Source organism: Megalobrama amblycephala, linkage group LG22 (genome assembly GCF_018812025.1).
Source record: "Megalobrama amblycephala isolate DHTTF-2021 linkage group LG22, ASM1881202v1, whole genome shotgun sequence".
Lineage (NCBI taxonomy): Eukaryota > Metazoa > Chordata > Actinopteri > Cypriniformes > Xenocyprididae > Megalobrama > Megalobrama amblycephala.
The window spans coordinates 31,601,446-31,621,350 of NC_063065.1; the positions used below are offsets into that span (position 1 = coordinate 31,601,446).

General features: G+C 36.2%; 1 protein-coding gene across 1 annotated transcript; it reads right to left on the reverse strand.

Moving 5' to 3' along the window:
- Nucleotides 1–169: 169 nt before the first annotated feature.
- On the reverse strand, nt 170–17,087 carry LOC125258148. The gene is made up of 12 exons (XM_048175009.1): nt 16,848–17,087; nt 11,365–11,464; nt 9,564–9,863; nt 2,234–2,555; nt 2,055–2,155; nt 1,928–1,977; nt 1,746–1,817; nt 1,580–1,651; nt 1,409–1,480; nt 996–1,067; nt 825–893; nt 170–685 (listed from the first exon to the last, which is right to left on the reverse strand). The coding sequence occupies exons 2-12, from the start codon at nt 11,411–11,413 to the stop codon at nt 629–631; spliced, it is 1,236 nt and encodes a 411-aa protein (XP_048030966.1). The 5' UTR covers nt 11,414–11,464; nt 16,848–17,087; the 3' UTR covers nt 170–628.
- Nucleotides 17,088–19,905: the final 2,818 nt, after the last annotated feature.

The window sequence follows — 19,905 nt, forward strand, 5'->3', positions numbered from 1 at the left end:
TTTCCAATGCTTCACAAATAACAAGAAATAAGTACTGTTACACCCACAGTTTTTCCACTTGATGAAAATAAACCCACAGACTCTGGTGTTGCATTATTCCTCACACAGGCTGTCATGAGGTCAAAAACTGAAACAGTGAGAAAATAAAGCTCCTGTACAGAGAAGATGACACTGAGAAACTGAATGAACTACAACAGACAGAGAACAATACATTAATGTTAAAATTCTGGGTTTGAGTGTTATGTTCCAGGTGAAATTGACCCTAATTAGATTTAATACAATTCAAAAATCACATTATGGGGGAGAAAAGAAATAAAAATCAGGTAAAACAGTAAACCTTTAACATTAATACTTTCTTAAACATTACAAAAAAAATAAATAAACATGAGAACATATGGTTTTAAAACAGCACCGAACAACATTTTTATTTGTTTAAATGCGAATATTGTATTTTATGCTTTCCTGAGCTCAAACAGTAGAGCAGGTGCTTGCAACGCTAAGATCATGGGTTCGATTCCCAGCAAAATTCACATGAACTGATAACCATTAAATCACATTACAGTCGTAATATGAATTTCATATGCATTCCACAACATTATAAAACATTATAAAAAGTCTGATTATATAACTATTTCACTTTTCTGACCATAGATTCATATATGTTTTTATTATCCATCGCAGTCATCTACAACAACACATGAGAACACGACCACAGAGACAAAAACACAACAAAAATAGAGTTATTATTAATACTCTGTAAAAGAATTATATTAATAATTATATATATATATTACTGTACTTTCATTACTGTATCAAAAAAGTACCTGCATGTTTTGTTTAATTCCAGTCATGATTTCATAAAGATTTTCAGCCTCGCTGTTTTTCTCATTTCCCTATTAAAATAAAATGGGTAAATAAATTAATAACAACAACCACAACAATTCGTAGTGCAAGCAGATTAATGCAACAAACGTTATAAAAAAAAAAAAAATTACCTGATTGCTTTTAGTTCCAGACATGATTTCATAGAGACTGTCACATGTTACCTCCTCGTTTTTCTTATTACCCTATTAAAAATAAAATTAATAAATAAATTAATACGTTTATTAACAACAAACCTATAACAAGTTATTATGGAAGCCTGTTTCCGCCACTAAATTAAAAAAAAAAAAAAACGGTAATTGCAACTTTTTTTCTCACAATTGCGAGTTTATATCTCAGAAGTGTGACTTTATAACTCACAGTTGTGAGAAAAAAGTCAGAATTCTGAGAAAAAAAATTACAATTACTTTTTACTTTTCAAAAATTACTTTTCAATTCATTTTTATTTTATTATTTAGTGCAGTAAACGGGCTTCCATACTTTATAGTACAAGCAAATGAATGCTATTAATGTCATAAAAAAGGACCTGAATGTTTTGTTTAATTCCAGGCTTTGCATAGATATTTTCACACGTAACCTCCTCATTTTTCTCATTTCCCTATAATAAAAATAAAATTAATAAATCAATTCATAAGAACAACAACAGTTTATAGTGCAAGCAGATGTTATAATGATTATTTATGTTATAAAAAAGGACCTGAATGTTTTGTTTAGTTCCAGACTCTTCGTAGAAATTTTCACATGTAACCTCGTCATTTTTCTCATTTTCCTATAATAAAAATAAAATTAATAAATCAATTAATAAGAACAACAACAGTTTATAGTGGAAGCAGATGAATGTTATTAATGTCATAAAAAAGGACCTGAATGTTTTGTTTAATTCCAGACTCTTCATAGAGATTTTCACATGTAACTTCCTCATTTTTCTCATTTCCCTATAAAAAATTAATTAATAATAGTGATGAATAGTGATTTTTCCAACAGCCATGCATTACAAACATTACTGTGAATGTGAAAGTTGTGCTTCGGACGAACAGTCACTTACTTTGGGCGAGTGTTGATTGTTCATGCCTTCAGAAGGATTTGACGTTTGTTCTGCAGATAAACACACATGTAATAAATATGCTGCTAGTCATTGTTTCTCCGTCTGATCAAATAACTGAATCACTTACTTCTTTTGTAGTTTACTTTGGTCAGTATCACTGCTGCGCAGACGATTACGGGCAGCATCACCCCCAGAATGGCGAGCCACAGGACGCGCTTCATCCCAGGCCTGAGTTTGGATGAATCAAGTGAGGTCAGCTGATGTCTCGTGAGTATTTTGGAAAATGTGTACAGATGTGTAGCTTACTTGACTTGACTGGATTCTGTGGTGTGACCTGTATATTGAACAGTGACTCGTTTTGTATATGGGGCCTTCCTCACGGTAATATGAACCGGCATCTGTGACTTTCCATCAGAGCAGGAGTACCATCCACTGTCCTCTTTCTTCAGCTCGCGCAAGGTCACATTCAGAGCATCACCACTGATATGCACTACAGTTTTATTTGAGGTTCTCTGAACACAAGAGCCTCCGATCTGACACCACTCTGACGCCCCGTGACAGATGACAACAGCGTTCCCACCCTCATAGCCTGACACGTATTGACTGGAGACATGGAGTCTGGGTTCACCTAAACATTTCACACGTCAAAGACAAATGCATTTGTTTATTCCTAATTTATGTCTAAATTTGTACATTGCAGAATATGAGAAGAAGAAAACTATGGAAGCTTGTTTGGGCCACAGAATAAAATAAAAAATAAAAAAGGTAATTGTGACTTTTCATCTCACAAGTCTGACTTTTTATCTTGCAACTACGAGTATTTATCTCGCAATTCTGACTTTGTTGTGAATTGTGAGATTTAAACGTGCTATTACAAGTTATAAAGTCCAAACTGCAAGATATAAACTTGCAAATGTGAGAAAAAAGTCAGAATTACAAGATTTAAACTTGACATTGCAAAAAAAAAAACAGAATTGCGAGATATGAGGATGCAATCCTAAGATAGTCAGAATTGAAAGATATAAAGTTGCAGTTGTGAGAAAGTAAGAATTGCAAGATTTAAACTCGACATTGCAAAAAAAATCAGAATTGCAAGATATAAAGTCGCAGTTGCGAGAAAGTCAGAATTGTGAGATATAAAGTCACAATTGTACGATAGTCAGAATTGCAAGATATAAAGTTGCAGTTGTGAGAAAGTCAGAATTGCGAGATATAAAGTCACAATTGTACTATAGTCAGAATTGCAAGATATAAAGTCGCAGTTGTGAGAAAGTCAGATTTGCGATATAAAGTCACAATTGTACGATAGTCAGAATTGCGAGATATAAAGTCGCAGTTGCGAGAAAGTCAGAATTGCGAGATATAAAGTCACAATTGTACTATAGTCAGAATTGCAAGATATAAAGTCGCAGTTGTGAGAAAGTCAGAATTGCGATATAAAGTCACAATTGTACGAAAGTCAGAATTGCGAGATATAAAGTCGCAGTTGCGAGAAAGTCAGAATTGCAAGATTTGAACTCGACATTGCAAAAAAAATCAGAATTGCAAGATATAAAGTCGCAGTTGCGAGAAAGTCAGAATTGCGATATAAAGTCACAATTGTACGATAGTCAGAATTGCGAGATATAAAGTCGCAGTTGCGAGAAAGTCAGAATTGCGAGATATAAAGTCACAATTGTACTATAGTCAGAATTGCGAGATATAAAGTCGCAGTTGCGAGAAAGTCAGAATTGCGAGATATAAAGTCACAATTGTACGATAGTCAGAATTGCGAGATATAAAGTCGCAGTTGTGAGAAAGTCAGAATTGCGAGATATAAAGTCACAATTGTACGATAGTCAGAATTGCGAGATATAAAGTCGCAGTTGCGAGAAAGTCAGAATTGCGAGATATAAAGTCACAATTGTACGATAGTCAGAATTGCGAGATATAAAGTCGCAGTTGTGAGAAAGTCAGAATTGCGATATAAAGTCACAATTGTACGAAAGTCAGAATTGCGAGATATAAAGTCGCAGTTGCGAGAAAGTCAGAATAGCGAGATATAAAGTCACAATTGTACGATAGTCAGAATTGCAAGATATAAAGTCGCAGTTGCAAGAAAGTCAGAATTGCGAGATATAAAGTCACAATTGTACGATGGTCAGAATTGCAAAATATAAAGTCGCAGTTGCGAGAAAGTCAGAATTGCGAGATATAAAGTCACAATTGTACGATGGTCAGAATTGCAAGATATAAAGTTGCAGTTGTGAGAAAGTCAAAATTGCTATATAAAGTCACAATTGTACGAAAGTCAGAATTGCGAGATATAAAGTCGCAGTTGCGAGAAAGTCAGAATAGCGAGATATAAAGTTACAATTGTACGATAGTCAGAATTGCAAGATATAAAGTCGCAGTTGCAAGAAAGTCAGAATTGCGAGATATAAAGTCACAATTGTACGATGGTCAGAATTGCAAGATATAAAGTTGCAGTTGTGAGAAAGTCAGAATTGCGATATAAAGTCACAATTGTACGATAGTCAGAATTGCAAGATATAAAGTTGCAGTTGTGAGAAAGTCAGAATAGCGAGATATAAAGTTACAATTGTACGATAGTCAGAATTGCAAGATATAAAGTTGCAGTTGTGAGAAAGTCAGAATTGCGATATAAAGTCACAATTGTACGATAGTCAGAATTGCAAGATATAAAGTTGCAGTTGTGAGAAAGTCAGAATAGCGAGATATAAAGTCACAATTGTACGATAGTCAGAATTGCAAGATATAAAGTCGCAGTTGCGAGAAAGTCAGAATAGCGAGATATAAAGTTACAATTGTACGATAGTCAGTATTGCAAGATATAAAGTCGCAGTTGCAAGAAAGTCAGAATTGCGAGATATAAAGTCACAATTGTACGATGGTCAGAATTGCAAAATATAAAGTCGCAGTTGCGAGAAAGTCAGAATTGCGAGATATAAAGTCACAATTGTACGATAGTCAGAATTGCAAGATATAAAGTTGCAGTTGTGAGAAAGTCAAAATTGCTATATAAAGTCACAATTGTACGAAAGTCAGAATTGCGAGATATAAAGTCGCAGTTGCGAGAAAGTCAGAATAGCGAGATATAAAGTTACAATTGTACGATAGTCAGAATTGCAAGATATAAAGTCGCAGTTGCAAGAAAGTCAGAATTGCGAGATATAAAGTCACAATTGTACGATGGTCAGAATTGCAAGATATAAAGTTGCAGTTGTGAGAAAGTCAGAATTGCGATATAAAGTCACAATTGTACGATAGTCAGAATTGCAAGATATAAAGTTGCAGTTGTGAGAAAGTCAGAATAGCGAGATATAAAGTTACAATTGTACGATAGTCAGAATTGCAAGATATAAAGTTGCAGTTGTGAGAAAGTCAGAATTGCGATATAAAGTCACAATTGTACGATAGTCAGAATTGCAAGATATAAAGTTGCAGTTGTGAGAAAGTCAGAATAGCGAGATATAAAGTCACAATTGTACGATAGTCAGAATTGCAAGATATAAAGTCGCAGTTGCGAGAAAGTCAGAATAGCGAGATATAAAGTTACAATTGTACGATAGTCAGTATTGCAAGATATAAAGTCGCAGTTGCAAGAAAGTCAGAATTGCGAGATATAAAGTCACAATTGTACGATGGTCAGAATTGCAAAATATAAAGTCGCAGTTGCGAGAAAGTCAGAATTGCGAGATATAAAGTCACAATTGTACGATAGTCAGAATTGCAAGATATAAAGTTGCAGTTGTGAGAAAGTCAAAATTGCTATATAAAGTCACAATTGTACGAAAGTCAGAATTGCGAGATATAAAGTCGCAGTTGCGAGAAAGTCAGAATAGCGAGATATAAAGTTACAATTGTACGATAGTCAGAATTGCAAGATATAAAGTCGCAGTTGCAAGAAAGTCAGAATTGCGAGATATAAAGTCACAATTGTACGATGGTCAGAATTGCAAGATATAAAGTTGCAGTTGTGAGAAAGTCAGAATTGCGATATAAAGTCACAATTGTACGATAGTCAGAATTGCAAGATATAAAGTTGCAGTTGTGAGAAAGTCAGAATAGCGAGATATAAAGTTACAATTGTACGATAGTCAGAATTGCAAGATATAAAGTTGCAGTTGTGAGAAAGTCAGAATTGCGATATAAAGTCACAATTGTACGATAGTCAGAATTGCAAGATATAAAGTTGCAGTTGTGAGAAAGTCAGAATAGCGAGATATAAAGTCACAATTGTACGATAGTCAGAATTGCAAGATATAAAGTTGCAGTTGCGAGAAAGTCAGAATAGCGAGATATAAAGTTACAATTGTACGATAGTCAGTATTGCAAGATATAAAGTCGCAGTTGCAAGAAAGTCAGAATTGCGAGATATAAAGTCACAATTGTACGATGGTCAGAATTGCAAAATATAAAGTCGCAGTTGCGAGAAAGTCAGAATTGCGAGATATAAAGTCACAATTGTACGATAGTCAGAATTGCAAGATATAAAGTTGCAGTTGTGAGAAAGTCAAAATTGCTATATAAAGTCACAATTGTACGAAAGTCAGAATTGCGAGATATAAAGTCGCAGTTGCGAGAAAGTCAGAATAGCGAGATATAAAGTTACAATTGTACGATAGTCAGAATTGCAAGATATAAAGTCGCAGTTGCAAGAAAGTCAGAATTGCGAGATATAAAGTCACAATTGTATGATGGTCAGAATTGCAAAATATAAAGTCGCAGTTGCGAGAAAGTCAGAATTGCGAGATATAAAGTCGCAGTTGCGAGAAAGTCAGAATAGCGAGATATAAAGTTACAATTGTACGATAGTCAGAATTGCAAGATATAAAGTCGCAGTTGCAAGAAAGTCAGAATTGCGAGATATAAAGTCACAATTGTACGATGGTCAGAATTGCAAAATATAAAGTCGCAGTTGCGAGAAAGTCAGAATTGCGAGATATAAAGTCACAATTGTACTATAGTCAGAATTGCAAGATATAAAGTCGCAGTTGTGAGAAAGTCCGAATTGCGATATAAAGTCACAATTGTACGAAAGTCAGAATTGCAAGCTATAAAGTTGCAGTTGCGAGAAAGTCAGAATTGCGAGATATAAAGTCACAATTGTACGAAAGTCAGAATTGCGAGATATAAAGTCACAATTGTACGAAAGTCAGAATTGCGAGATATAAAGTTGCAGTTGCGAGAAAGTCAGAATTCCGAGATATAAAGTCACAGTTGCGAGAAAGTCAGATTTGCGAGATATAAAGTTGCAGTTGCGAGAAAGTCAAAATTGCGATATATACAGGTGCTGGTCATATAATTAGAATATCATCAAAAAGTTGATTTATTTCACTAATTCTATTCAAAAAGTTAAACTTGTATATTATATTCATTCATTACACACAGACTGATATATTTCAAATGTTTATTTCTTTTAATTTTGATGATTATAACTGACAACTAAGGAAAATCCCAAATTCATTATCTCAGAAAATTAGAATATTACTTAAGACCAATACAAAGAAAGGATTTTTAGAAATCTTGGTCAACTGAAAAGTTTGAACATGAAAAGTATGAGCATGTACAGCACTCAATACTTAGTTCGGGCTCCTTTTGCCTGAATTACTGCAGCAATGCGGCGTGGCATGGAGTCGATCAGTCTGTGGCACTGCTCAGGTGTTATGAGAGCCCAGGTTGCTCTGATAGTGGCCTTCAGCTCTTCTGCATTGTTGGGTCTGGCATATCGCATATTCCTCTTCACAATACCCCTTAGATTTTCTATGGGGTTAAGGTCAGATGAGTTTGCTGGCCAATTAAGAACAGGGATACCATGGTCCTTAAACCAGGTACTGGTAGCTTTGGCACTATGTGCAGGTGCCAAGTCCTGTTGGAAAATGAAATCTGCATCTCCTTAAAAAGTTGGTCAGCAGCAGGAAGCATGAAGTGCTCTAAAACTTCCTGGTATACGGCTGCGTTGACCTTGGACCTCAGAAAACACAGTGGACCAACACCAGCAGATGATATGGCACCCCAAACCATCACTGACTACGGAAACTTTACACTGGACCTCAAGCAACGAGGATTGTGTGCCTCTCCTCTCTTCCTCCAGACTCTGGGACCCTGATTTCCAAAGGAAATGCAAAATTTACTTTCATCAGAGAACATAACTTTAGACCACTCAGCAGCAGTCCAGTCCTTTTTGTCTTTAGACGCTTCTGATGCTGTCTGTTGTTCAAGAGTGGTTTGACACAAGGAATGCGACAGCTGAAACCCATGTCTTGCATACGTCTGTGCGTAGTGGTTCTTGAAGCACTGACTCCAGCTGCAGTCCACTCTTTGTGAATCGGTTCACATTTTTGAATGGGTTTTGTTTCACAATCCTCTCCAGGGTGCGGTTATCCCTATTGCTTGTACACTTTTTTCTTTTCCTTTTTTTTTTTCACTTGAATCTTTTCCTTCCCTTCGCCTCTATTAATGTGCTTGGACACAGAGCTCTGTGAACAGCCAGCCTCTTTTGCAATGACCTATTGTGTCTTGCCCTCCTTGTGTAAGGTGTCAATGGTCGTCTTTTGGACAACTGTCAAGTCAGCAGCCTTCCCCATGATTGTGTAGCCTACAGAACTAGACTGAGAGACCATTTAAAGGCCTTTGCAGGTGTTTTGAGTTAATTAGCTGATTAGAGTGTGGCACCAGGTGTCTTCAATATTGAACCTTTTCACAATATTCTAATTTTCTGAGATACTGAATTTGGGATTTTCCTTAGTTGTCAGTTATAATCATCAAAATTAAAAGAAATAAACATTTGAAATATATCAGTCTGTGTGTAATGAATGAATATAATATACAAGTTTCAATTAGTGAATTAGTGAAATAAATCAACTTTTTGATGATATTCTAATTATATGACCAGCACCTGTAAAATCGCAATTGTACGATAGTCAGAATTGCAAGATATAAAGTTGCAGTTGCGAGAAAGTCAGAATTGCGAGATAAAAAGTCACAATTGTACGATGGTCAGAATTGCGAGATATAAAGTCGCAGTTGCGAGAAAGTCAGAATTGCGAGATATAAAGTCACAATTGTACGATAGTCAGAATTGCGAGATATAAAGTCGCAGTTGCGAGAAAGTCAGAATTGCGAGATATAAAGTCACAATTGTACGATAGTCAGAATTGCGAGATATAAAGTTGAATTGCGAGATATAAAGTCACAATTGTACGATAGTCAGAATTGCGAGATATAAAGTTGAATTGCGAGATATAAAGTCACAATTGTACGATAGTCAGAATTGCGAGATATAAAGTTGCAGTTGCGAGAAAGTCAGAATTGCGAGATATAAAGTCACAATTGTATGACAGTCAGAATTGCGAGATATAAAGTCACAATTGTACGAATTGCGAGATATAAACTTTTTTAAGAATTGTGAGATATAAATTTGTAATTGCGATATTACAAGATTTTAGAAGTTTATATCTCGCAATTCCAAGAATAAATCAGAATTGCAAGATATAAACTCACAATTGTGAGAAAAAAAGAATTGTGAGATAAAAAGTTACAATTACTACTTTTTTTTTATTCTGTCGCCGGAAACAAGCTTCCATCAGAAACGGCTGGATTGGTTTAGAATGCAAAACAAAATAAATGATACCTTTTATAACCTCCAAGTAAAGTTGTCTGCCACGATCAGATCCAGCTATGCTGATCCCACACCAGTATGTGCCAGTGTCACTCACTTTGGTGTTCCGCAGCGTTGCCGTAAAAAACTTTTCTGTTTGGTTATCCACAACAGACATTCTGTCGTGTGTTACATACCTACTGAAGAGCCACACACCTCCAGAACTCACATATTTTACATTACTGACATATTTCTGATCATATAAACAAGGGATTATGATAGTTTGATGTTGTTGAACAGATATTTTATTGACTGTATGAATGTCTTGAGTTCCTGCAGAAAGAAAATGAATAATAAAAATAATATTAATAATAATAATAATAAAAAAAAAGGATAATTCCACTAAAGATTTTATTAAAGCTGAAGTGTACCATTAAATGTAGCAAATGTTAGGCTTACAACGCCTTGTTTCAGTATGCATGAGCTCATCTCAGTATGCATATTCCCATCCATGTTACACCGATCAGGCATAAGATTATGATCACCTTCCTAATATTGTGTTGCTGCCAAAACAGCCCTGACCCGTCAAGGCATGGACTCCTCTAGACCCCTGAAGGTGTGCTGTGGTATCTGCACCAAGATGTTAGCAGCAGATCCTTTAAGTCCTGTAAGTTGCGAGGTGGATCCACCATGGATCGGATTTGTTTGTTCAGCACATCCCACAGATGCTCGATTGGATTGAGATCTGGGGAATTTGGAGGCCACACCTCAAACTCGTTGTTGTGCTCCTCAAACCATTCCTGAACCATTTCTGCTTTGTGGCAGGAGCATTATCCTGCTGAAAGAGACCACAGCCACCAGGGAATACCGTTTCCATGAACATGCGCTTTCGGCGGTGGACAGGGGTCAGCATGGGCACCCTGACTGGTCTGCAGCTATGCATATGCAACAAACTGATGCACTGTGTATTCTGACACCTTTCTATCAGAACCAGCATTAACTTCTGCAGCAATTTGAGCTACAGGAGCTCGTCTGTTGGATTGGACCACTTTGATACTGACCACTACAGACCGGGAACACCCCACAAGAGCTGCAGTTTTGGAGATGCTCTGACCCAGTCGTCTACCCATCACAATTTGGACCTTGTCAAATCCTTACGCTTGACCATTTTTCCTGCATCTAACACATCAACTTTGAGGGGGAAAAGTTCTCATATATCCCACACACTAACAGAGATAATCAGTGTTCACTTCACTTGTCAGTGGTCATAATGTTATGCCTGATCGGTGTATATTTTCACTGTTCTTAAAAACATGCAGATGCTGCTTTACCAACTGTGAAACCACTCCAAATGATTCACTAAGAACGAATCAAACTGAATCACAAAAATTAATTCAGAATTAAACCCGAACTGACTCAAAAGAATGAATAATTTGTGAATGAATAATTGACATTGCGTGCTTTCATTTTTAACAACTGACAGAAAGGGACACAGATCATAATTGCTGAAATGCTTCTAAAGAAATTCATGTCTGAAGTTTGTCGGACTGCAGCGTTGGCTATATATGTTGATGAATCAACCATCGCTGAAATAACATGCAAAATAAAATATATGCTAAACTTACGATAATGTCATAGTGTCATGTATTACAGCAAATAAAATATACTTGACCATTAAACATTAACGCTGCTTAATGTTGAGGAATATGAAAAATATTTTTGTTTCACAACAGCTAAATTGTGCTCAGTCGCTTATTACACACTATATCAGCACTGACTTCAACACTTGTTCCCAAAATCACAGACAGACAGCGTAATTGAGTTTTTATCATACCTGAAGAGTGTTTGATGAGGAACATAACTAGTAGAGTCGCCATCATCATGTTGGCAGAGCGAGAATGAGCCGATCTTAGCAGGACTATATTTATACCACCCTAGAGAGGGGCACAGCATTTGTGAGCAGTCATGCACTGCAAACATATCATGCACTTGACATCCTTTTAACACATTCTTGAGCACATAATAATAGTTCATATCTTAACACTGAATGCTAAATTAAATGGAGAAAAAAAGTATAATGCAAGCCAATATGCTTGTATTTAACATGATTTGCATGAACAGTTTCTGTATCATCTTCCTGTACCACACTAAAGTAACATTTGCTAGTGTTCATAAGAGCTGCATCTACGAGAACATCCTGCTGCAGATCTGAGATAATATTGTTTTTTTTAATTATAGATGTGTTGCAGATAAGATATTGAAACACATTTAGACCTGCAAACTCAGAAGAAGTGAAAAAGGTGACGTTTCCGAATCTAAACCTTATAGGGGGGTCTGGGGTGTATCGTCCCCCAGTGGAAATTTTTTTTGTGTGTGTGTGTGTGTGCTGCACTCTGACTAGAACATAAATAGGAATAAATAAAAGAAAATAAAACAAAATTAGTTTCAAGTAAACAAACAAAAAACATTTAATGACACTAGGGCTGGGCATTGACACAAATTTCAATTCACAAATTTCGATTCACAAGCTCGCGATTCTATACAATCTGATTCTATACTGATTAATTTGGGGCTTATCAGGTACAAAAGGACATTTTCTCAAAGAAGAAAATATCTCTCAATTAATGCTGTAAACTCTGGGAACCCCAGTTGATACATTATAATATTAAATGTTAAAGCGGACCTATGAAATAATCTTATTTCAAACCAAGAATAAACTATATAATCTTGTTTTCAGTTTGGACTAAGATTATTTTGCTTACCACATTGGCAGATTATTTTGCTTGTTTTAAGGAAAAACGTGCTTAATTTTGATTTATTTTTCCTGAAAACAAGAAAATAATTTTTACTTGTCAAGAAAATGCTTCTTGATTTAAGAACTTTAAGATATTTTGACTAAAAACAAGACAAAAATTCTAAGTAAGAACAGCATTTTTTGCTGTGCCCCTATTTGGGTGTGAGCAAAAACACTTTAAATGCAAATGAGCTGCTGCTCCCGCCCCCTTTCCAGAAGAGGGCGGAGCTTTAACAGCTCAACAACAACAAAGCTGGAGAATCTCACGCAGCCAAAATGACGAAAGTGTTCAGCCTTACATTGTTCAAACCGGAGTCGACACTGATGGAGAGACTCAGGAAGAAGTTACAACTTTTAGACGTTTCTGAATGGTTAGTGGATAAATTGATGTAGTTGCTGTGGAGTTGATTCAACTCATCCACTAGCATGTGCCGTCATGTTCATCTTTTGTGTTGAATTGACCCTCGTTTGTGAAACAGTCCGGCGTAAAATGACGGCATGTCAACAACACTCTACTACAACAACTCTTCCTCTTCTCTAAAGCAGCCCAACATGGCCCCGCCCCCTTTGTTGTGTGTTCTCGGGGGCGGGGTTTATGTAAATGTTTGTAAAAGGTTTATGTAAAAGGTTTGTGATGTCACCAACCTGGTAAGAAGCTCGTTGTAGTCCCTACCAGCCGTTTAAAAAACGACTTCTGTAAAAGAAAATATCTCCTTTGCATTGAACTTTGAGCGTCATAACTTTGCAAATGTTGTGATCAAACAGCAACATTACACACTAACTAAAGCTAAAAAAGTCCAATCATAATCAACCACACCTTTAAATTGTAAATTGTTATTGTGAGGAAAGTGCTCAACACATATTTACATATTCATCTAAACGTCTGCTGCAGTTCACTTACTGGCCACCGGTGTCACTAATAACAAGTGTATCTTTGATTCATATAACCTCTTTAAAGTCACGAAAGTGAAGTTGTGCTCATCTTTTCTTCTCTATTGTGTCGTATATCTGAGTGAAATGCTTCAGGAACAAGAACAAATGTAGGGCGGGGCTTGATTTTGATTGGATGGTTGTGGTTTGCTATTGGTGGATCTCATGTGAGTGACAGGTTGCCCCGCCCTCATCATCAGAGAAGAGAAGAGATGCTGCAAGAGGAAGATATTCTGATTCAAGATTACCAGGAAAATGAATTCAACACAATTATGATGATGTCTGGTTGTGTCGGTCTGACCAACTTTTGAACAGCGTTTTTAAAATATTGCTTACCCCACCTTTAATGAACTAATCTTCACACTTCACACTTTCTTCTTTCATAACTAACTCAAAATCGTCTCCCAATAGACGTGACCAAGAAACTGTGCATGAATGCAACTACAGCACCTCAGGGGAGTCGAGCCTGTAATTCAACTGTTTTAAATTGATGAGCTTTTGATGAGTAACTTCCAGCTAAATGTCGAGTACATCTTTGTTGTATTTTCTACAAAGTGTTATCTTGGTCCAGCCTCTCAACTGGTCGCACTGTGGTGGCATTTTCTCAACAACTAACGTTCACTTCCTGTTTTGGCCATGGCACCTCAGTACCCTTAACCCACATACGGTCTGTTTGTAAGGCTCTCGGGCACTAATCTAAAAGTGACATAGATCACACAAGAGAACAGGAAGACGACTTTTTGCTTTAAACCCCAAGAAACATTAACTTTAAACACCACATTCACATGATATACAACTGAGTAGATGTGTTTCCAGCACATTGGTCAAACATTTAACCCAACCGCTGGATTAAAACAATCCAATCACTGGGTTTGTACATTTTCAACCCAACTTGGGTTGTTTTTAACACTTTTCTTTGTTTAAAAGCAGCTTTGAAAGTACTTTTAAAGTGCCTGGTGTCTTTGACATTTCTCTCAGTGATCTGACGGTTTTGGAAAAAGAACAAAAATGTTCACATGACACACATCTAAAGCACATAAACATCCCTGAGCTATAACTGACACGACGAGGTTTCACTCTTTAACACACATAAAAGAAGGCAATATTTAAAATAACAATCTGAGGTTGAGACAGTAAAACTCTTTTACTCTGAGCTTTTTTAAGCTGCTATTTCTCAGCAGCACTCGCTCTGTTGAACACAAAAGCAAGAATATGAACTGATAATTTCACATTAATTGTATTACATAAGTAACACATACATTTGACTGATTTTGCACAGCATGATTATAATCAGAACACGATCAGACTTAATAATGGCCGTCTGTCACTCGAGCTGCAAGAGGAAAGAATCAATGAGAAATTCAAACAAATGTGGGTTTAATTTATGTTTTCATACATTTGTTACTTCTGGTTAATTAAGTAACATCATAATTAGACTTTATAATTGAATTTTATTAGTTTTGTGCATTAATAATAGATAACTACACAGCAGATTATTTGATTATAAGATTCCTCTGATTCTCTTTAAAATCACTTTTTAACTTGTAATAAAATCATTAAAGATGCCCTAGAATTGAAAATTGAATTTACTTTGGCATACTTAAATAATTAGAGTTCAGTACATGGAAATGACATACAGTGAGTCTCAAACTCCATTGTTTCCTCCTTCTTATGTAAATCTCATTTGTTTAAAAGACCTCCGAAGAACAGGCGAATCTCAACATAACACCGACTATTACGTAACAGTCGAGATCATTAATATTTACGCTCCTAATATTTGCATATGCCAGCTCATGTTCAAGGCATTAGACAAGGGCAGCCAGTATTAACGTCTGGATCTGTGCACAGCTGAATCATCAGACTAGGTAAGCAAGCAAGAACAATAGCGTAAAATGGCAGATGGAGCAATAATAACTTACATGATGCATGATAACATGATATTTTTAGTGATATTTGTAAATTGTCTTTCTAAAAGTTTCGTTAGCATGTTGCTAATGTACTGTTAAATGTGGTTAAAGTTACCATCGTTTCTTACTGTATTCACGGAGATCAGAGTCATGTTGTTATTTTCATTATTAAACACTTGCAGTCTGTATAATTCATAAACATCTTCATTCTTTATAAATATCAGTGTGTAATGTTAGCTTTAGCCACGGAGCACTATCAAACTCATTCAGAATCAAATGTAAACATCCAAATAAAGAGTATACTTATGCGATTAGACATGCTGCATGACGAACACTTTGTAAAGATCCATTTTGAGGTTTATATTAGCTGTGTGAACTTTGTAAATGCGCTGTAATATAGTCGAGAGCTCGGAGGCAGGGAGCATGAGATTTAAAGGGGACGCGCGCTGAATCGGTGCATATTTAATGATGTTTCAAAATAGGCAGTTAAAAAAATGAATTAAAAAAAATCTCTGGGGTATTTTGAGCTGAAACTTCACAGACACATTCAGGAGACACCTTAGACTTATATTACATCTTGTGAAAAACATTACTAAATGATTCCATTTTAAATGAGAATTAATTCAAAATATTAATAAAAACTATAACAATGCAAAAAAAAAAAAACACGGTTTAAAGTCCCTTTGTAGCCAATAATAGTATCCCTTAAAAACTCATCTTTGATCATGAAAATAACATATTTAAACATTTTTTCCTGTGATTTTTTTTTTAATGCATCAAAATAGCATGAATGTAACTCTACACTCTTGCCTCATTTATTATACCCAGATCTATGAATATGCTAATCAGCCCCGCCTCCACTCACTCACACAAGCTCAGAGATCCACTTGGTCAACTTTATCGAAGTAAATGGCATCGCTTTTTACAACATCGAACACATGACGGTAATTAATATAATTAGCCTTTTGCTTGACTATGTTATCAAACAGCTTATAATGTGTTGCTAATGATACACAAACCATGTTCAATTCTTCATCTCAGAGTCAGACAGTGTCTTCTAACAATCAGTATCCCTATAAAAGCATGTAGTTCATCATAACATCGTAATATACATCAAATACCTGCTATATTGATAAATCTACATGATTTTTCACATCAACAGAAAGATATACTGGGATAACCTTCTCTTGAGACTCCGTTGCATGGTCAGTTAATGATATGCAAAAGCCCGCCCACACATTGATGTGATTGGTTACAAGGTAGTTTGTGATGTCAGAAACACCAGCTATTTCAAACCACATTTTTGAAACAGTCTTTTTTTCACTGCAGTTTTAAAGAGGAAATACTCACAAATGATGTTGATCATGATGAATTTGCACAAAGTTTGTCTTAAAGCATTAAAAACACCTCATAGACATGCTGTATAAACAACAATAAAACTTGATTTTCACCACAGGCTGACTTTAAGACGAAACAAAAGCTTAAAACCTATAGATTGAAGGTTATATAAAATTGTATTGATGTAGCTTGAAACGCAGAGCGAGTTGCAGAAATTTTGGTCTTGATTTAGTTTTTAGCATTTTGAGATGTTGGTTGATGGTTGGAAATTACTTTAATGGTCAATCCAATCATAGTAATTATTAAGGACACATTCCTGACTCAAAACGCAAACAAACACATTCTTACTGTGGAGTTTGAGCAGATGTGAAGGTTCCTGTGGATTTCAGAGGGATGATTCAGAGTTGAGCCGAGGCGAACAGTAAGGAAGCGTTCAGTGTGAATGTGAAGTTCGAGGTCATCTTGAGTGTAGCGATGGTGGTTTCTGTTCTCACAGACACAGTGATGTAAACATGCATCTGTATTTCCCTCACTGAGCACCAGCACTATCCTGTGTCCTTCGTCTTCAATCACTAACACATTATCATGCCTGACCTCCACAGACACCCCGTCCAAAGTCCCACATGCTTCTTCAATCTTTTATTCACATTTACATTCATATTTCATTTTTTTGTATTGAACCAGTTTTAATTGGTTTACAAATCTGAATAATTCTTTTATAAATTTGACTGATCTGGTTCACAAATTTTGGTCCGTTCATCACACAGAGCGACTGTATGACTTCACAAACGTATATAAAATGAGTGGAAAATTCTCATTTTGTGTTAGATGGAAAAATTCACAGGTTCAAAACTAAATGAGGGTAAATAATGACATGCTCAACCATTTTTGGGTGAACTGTTCCTTTCAAACATTGTTTAAAAAACATGCTGCATCATTTTAATCAATAAATACTATATTTAGACCCCAGATTTACTCACTTCGGCATTTCAATTATGAACAGTAAATGTGTCATAGATGCCTGACATCATGATGGATGACATTTGTGGTTCCCATGATTTCTGAAACACTGGGGACATTAGTCAATGAGGAAACAATAACATTTGCTAAAGGCTGAAAATAAGCTCTGGTATGAATTAGACAGATAGGAAGTCACTAGTAGTTTGCCATCGGTGTGAGACTCTTATGCTGGACCACATTAACCGCTTAATGCTTGTGGTCACTTATCTTGCAAGCTTCCTTGCACATTGTGTTTCACACAAATGTATTCTTCCTGCTCATGTTCCACATTTAAGCTTGTTATAATGGACATTTCATTGTGATAATGCTGTTTGCTCCTCTACAAACCTTAGAAATCCAATTTCAAGGCATTTTATTAAAGGGGTGGTTGATTGATTTTTACTTCTTTAACTTTAGTTAGTGTGTAATATTGCTGTTTGATCATAAACAACATCTGCAAAGTTACGACGCTCAAAGTTCAATGCAAAGGAGATATTTTCTTTTACAGAAATCGCTTTTTAAACGGCTGGTAGGGACTACAACGAGCTTTTTCCCGGGTTGGTGACATCACAAACCCTAATATTTACATAAACCCCGCCCCCGAGAATACGCAACAAAAGGGGCGGAGCCATGTTGGGCTGCTTTAGAGAAGAGGAAGAGTTGTTGTAGTAGAGTGTTGTTGACATGCCGTCATTTTACGCCGGACTGCTTCACAAACGAGGGTCAATTCAACACAAAAGATGAACATGACGGCACATGCTAGTGGATGAGTTGAATCAACTCCACAGCAACTACATCAATTTATCCACTAACCATTCAGAAACGTCTAAAAGTTGTAACTTCTTCCTGAGTCTCTCCATCAGTGTCGACTCCGGTTTGAACAATGTAAGGCTGAACACTTTCGTCATTTTGGCTGCGTGAGATTCTCCAGCTTTGTTGTTGTTGAGCTGTTAAAGCTCCGCCCTCTTCTGGAAAGGGGGCGGGGAGTTGCAGCTCATTTGCATTTAAAGGGACACACACAAAAACGGCGTGTTTTTGCTCACACCCAAATAGAGGCAAATTTGACAAGCTATAATAAATGATCTGTGGGGGATTTTGAGCTGAAACTTCACAGACACATTCTGGAGACACCAGAGACTTTTAAGATCTAAAAAGATGGAGAAGATCCTGCTAGACTGCTCAGACCTGTAAATGTGTAGTAAGAGTAGTTTGAGTTTAAATTACACACAATATTAAGCTGATGTGATGATCACTCAAAATAATGTTTGCATGGTTGTTTAAATAAAACAATGAATTAGAATGTTTAACTTGCAACCATGCATTTTTTATTTATTTATTTTTTTTAAGTTGTGGTGACCTGAATTTCTTTTCAGAGTCCACACCAGAAATACATGATTGGGATTTTTCTCTGGTCTTTTATTTTCATAATGCCGTGGCAGATCATCATGTTCTCCAGCGTTTCAGCACCTGTGCATGCTCCCAAGTGGGCGGATGATGAAAGATCTCGGATGTTCGTGCAAAAGATGGAAATTCAGTCCTGAGTAAAGGTGACACATAACTGCAGACTTACTGAGATCTCACACACTTGTGTCCTGTGAGAACTGTGAGCGAGTGTTTTCTTAATGATGCGTTTGCGCAGCGGCCATCTGATGATGTCAGGGAAACTGTCTTTTTCTCAAGAACTGACATTCACTTCCTCTTTTGGTCAAAGTGGCTCAAACTAACCTACTTATGCTGTATCACATATTACACATAGTATTGCAATAAATGTAAATGGTAGGACTTATATTGCTCCAAACCTGTGTGACTTTCTTCCTTCTGTGAAACATTAAATAGGATATTTTTGAAAAATCTCAGTTTTTTTGTTACATTTTTTATATATTCCTTATTACTAACACTGAAAACAGTTCATTACAGAATTATGTGTTTTCTGGAAGACGAGGATCAAGTCGAGTGATCGCCGTGTTCTAGGTCACTTATAAGTGCTGTTCTTTTCCAAGCGTGCCACATGTGGCTGGATGCAGTATAGGTCATAAACCCCGCCCTCTCCATGTAATCTAATGGGACGCGAGACAAACTAAACAATCAAATTACACTTCAAATGATTTTCCAAAGATGGTTTCTGTCATTTTATGTCGTTTTTATCATGCTGATGTAAGTTCGAGTGTTCGTTTTTTAAATAAGTTTGGTTTTAATTAGTTATTTGATGTTATAAAAATGGGGGTGTGACGTCATGATTGACAGCTGAGATTGACAGCTTCCCTGAGATTCTTTTTCTGAACTTTCAGGAGGAGCTTCAACTAATTTCTACATTTCCATAACTGTTTATTTCATACCGAGTTGTTCTGCAGTAAACTGTACTAACCGATTCTGCAGATTGGGGTGTTTAAAGCATGGCAGTGATGGG